At 43.1% G+C, this 3710-nt stretch overlaps 1 protein-coding gene across 1 annotated transcript in view; it reads right to left on the bottom strand.

The window, feature by feature from the left end:
• Positions 1–45: 45 nt before the first annotated feature.
• MLNR (motilin receptor) overlaps positions 46–3710 on the bottom strand; it is a gene marked incomplete at its 5' end in the record, with an annotated part of 21440 nt that continues 17775 nt past the window's right edge. The window contains one exon of the mRNA XM_031056782.1: positions 46–67. Coding sequence (XP_030912642.1) covers positions 46–67 — 22 coding nt within the window. The remainder of the gene's footprint in view (positions 68–3710) is intronic.

The raw sequence follows: 3710 nt of genomic DNA, 5'->3' as shown, positions 1-3710 counted from the left end.
GGAAAGAGCTCCATCCAGAGAAATAATAAAGTAAAAAGATTAACCTTAGAAAGTCTTGGCATTTGACCTGTTTTGAAGAAAAACAGAGAAATATTTATTAGAGAATATTTATAAAGAAACTCCATATTGCTGAACATTATTTTTCAAGTCTTTTATACCACAGCTGCTACAGAAGCTGGTTCTGCACTTTCAGCAGCTATATCCACACCATCCTTTTCAGGGCAGTCACTGCCAACTCAAGATGCTCACATCTAGATGCAGAGATCAGATTTGCAAAACAAGAGGAACTGGTGAAACTTTCACTGAAATTCAGTGAGTTTGTTCGACTCAGAGGGGTAGGGCAGAAATCACAGATCAGATCATCAGACCCTATACAACTTAATGTGCTCAAATGATTCACAGATGCTTAGAGAAATCTGAGACAGGTTCTAATTCAGCTTCAGGCTCACCACAGAAGAGGGCAAAAATATCCAGGCACACACATCATGATCTTACATTGATGCCTGCAGCAAGAGTGGATGAGCCATTGTGAAACCTTCTAGTGACATCAGTTCTGGAGATCCTGATTCTGGATTCTTACAGTCTGCTTAGAATTTGGCTAGGTTTTTTACAAAAATTTAAACCTTTTGCTCAGGCTGTCACTTCTGACAAAATAGCCAAATGCAAAAATCCCTTCTCAGAGCACCACCTTGTGCTGTGCTTCTACTCAAAATCTGGAAGTTGTCCTGTGAGGGCCAGCACAACTCAGCATTACTGAGTGCCTCACAAAGGAAAAAGGAGGAAGCACTGTGCTGCTCGGTAAAGCTTGCCCTGTTCCAGATGAAAAGCTATCTTACCTCACACTTGGCAAGAAGTTTATTAAGTCTTGGAAATATCTCCAGCCCCCATTTCAGGGGTGCTTACAGAGAGCTGTAATGAACACATATTCCTCTGCAGGTCTCCCACATGCTGTCTGACAATAGTATTATCTCTGTCTTTTCCCACAAATGTTACAGTGTTTGCAAAGGAGGTAATGGCAGTGGCAAGAATAGAACAGAATAGAGAAAAACATTCTTTAAGTAGGTCTAACAGCTTGGAAGAGATATAATCAGATACTAAGATTACCTAGCTGAGGGAGAGGTTAGTTTAATGGCATGTTTGTGAACCCACACAATTAGGACAACAGATAAACATATGCAATCCATGACTGAAACACCATCTTCAGACAGTATTTTAGCAGCTTTTTTCACACATAAGTGTGGTTTGGAAAGCAAATATGGGCCTGTCAGCAGCACTATCTGATGCCACATTGTCCACTGTTCCTTAGGCTGCCCAGCTCTGCTACCCCACTTGGCACCAGCACTGCAAGGGGCACCTGGTTGGCACAGTCAGATACGTGCGCTAGAAATGGCAAGCAGCACACACCAAGATCTGTTGTCACTTGTACTAAAGGCAAACAGTAAAATCAAGTCTACAAGCCACACCTAAAGAAGGAGAATCTGGTTTGTTAAATGGGCACTTGAGTTCATTCTCATTACAGCCCCTGTTTACCCCTGTCATGGCACACCCATGTACAGTCCCCAAGTTAAAACAAACAGTGCAATTTATGCCAATGCACACACACACCTTTGTGTTTTCTAAAATGGCCTACAATGTGGCACACAGAATAGACTTAAAACTGCATGCACCACAAAAAGTTTTAATTACCCTTTGTTTTCTTGCACCTAACCCAAATGTGGCCTGCCAAATGCATGGGAAACAAACTGAAGAACATCCTGACATGAATTTATATTGAGAAGTAGGAAAATATTCTGAAGAAGGAAAGATCTTTAGTTACAGTTATCATATCTGTGTGTTTGCATCTTCACTCACTTAGGTAGTTAAACACTCCCTTAGGTTCAACAGGGTGAAGAGAAGGCTGGTTTAAATGGACTGCAAGATGCCTTACAGAATTAAAAGCAACTACAGAAGACTGGGGAAATAAAGGAATCAGGCTCTCTGCCACTGAGAGCAAAGCCACATAAAAGGAGTGCTCTCTCCAGGTGCATCAGGCCCACTTCACACAAAGGTATGATTTTATTCCTCCTGGTTATGGATCTTGCTTCAGTGAAGCAAGGCATGCTCCAGGGAAAGTGTGTGTGTGTGGAGGCTGGTGCCAAAAACCCTGCTGCACCTGGAAGCAAAGAGGAGCAGGGCACAGACTACCCGGACATGGCTCAGATCCAGGATTATGTCCTGCCAATAATGCAGGAGTTCCTAGACCAAAGCCTGAAAGGTTTCTAACGAGTGCTTGACACCAACAAGGAAGCTTCCACTGACATCACTCTGCTGCCTGGGAAAAGGAAACTTGTGGAAGGGGCTAACGGCGGGCCTATTAGCTAAAGGAGCGAGAAGAAGCTGAGAAGTAAGAAGAAGCTGATAAGGAGCTCTCTCCATGGCTGTAACCAAGGAGACCGAGAGAAGAAAGATAAGAGAACCTTGCAGCTGGATGAAGTATTTTTAGAAAGTTAGTTGAAGTCACTATAACTTTTCACCAATAGTATTATGTTGACTTATTGTGGCCAATAGTTAGGGTACAAGAAGCATAAACAACTGGAAAGTGTATAAAAGTCAGCCATGTTCAGTAATAGAGTTGCCAATTGAGACTGCTTGTGGTCTCTGCTTTGTGTCGTGACCGCCTTGACAGCGACAGAAACTAAAACCCATTTACAGATTTAATAAATTTTGCTTGCTTGGAAGCAGGCTTTCCACAAAACTGGGATGAAACAAAACTCATATACTCACCCAGGAGAGCTGGCTGCCCTGCCATGGTGCTCAGTCTGAGAATCACATATACATCACATCTATATGCACACCCCACTCCCTTGGGACACAGCAGCGCGATCTGTGGAATCTACCAGCATCTGTTTCTCCTGGGCACCCCCAGCCCTCTGAGAAAGATGCTCTCTACCAAACCCATACCATGGGGCAGCTGTGGGGTTAGTTAGAACACCCCTCAGAAGGCAAGCATTTTCCTGCACATTGCATTGTATGCACATTAAATATACCTGGTATAGGGCAAGAGATTGCTGTAATGGGGCGGAAGGGGTGAGCAAAATACAAGCTTATGTTATCAAAAGGCCCTCATGGAGAAAGGTGTTGTCAAGAAGGAGTGGGGGAGGACGGAGGAGATAGATAGATATATTTTATATTTTTTATTTATTTATTTATAGGTATATGCTTAAAGATACTACACACAGAAGTATATATATACTTTATGTATATATACACACACTGTATATGTAGCATATATGTACACACACACACTATATATATAGTATCAAGTGTGTATAAATATATATATATAAAGTATCTATATACTTACGTACTAGAGATACGCTATCTATATTTATATATATATATTTACATATTAAAGTGTAGGTACATACAGATACTTTACATATACACACACATATATACATATATGTAGATATATGTATGTTTATGTATATATACACTATTGCACTGTGACGGTCAGGAGCACTCTGTGAAGCATCACCGGCAGAGGGGGAAGGCGCGGGCTCTCTGAACAGCCCCGGGATGAGGCGGAAAGTGTCCCCTGAAAAGACGACAGACCAGACGGCCCCTGGAAGGACCTGGTGGGTGAGGCGAGAACCGCGAGGGGCCGGTCAGCGCACACCTCCCTCACACCCGCCCGGCCTGGCCCGGCCTGGAGTCGGCGCAGCGGGGCC

Source organism: Geospiza fortis, unplaced genomic scaffold (genome assembly GCF_000277835.1).
Source record: "Geospiza fortis unplaced genomic scaffold, GeoFor_1.0 scaffold194, whole genome shotgun sequence".
Taxonomy (NCBI): domain Eukaryota; kingdom Metazoa; phylum Chordata; class Aves; order Passeriformes; family Thraupidae; genus Geospiza; species Geospiza fortis.
Note: the sequence above shows the minus strand (reverse complement) of the source record. Positions and strands in the feature narration are given on the sequence as shown.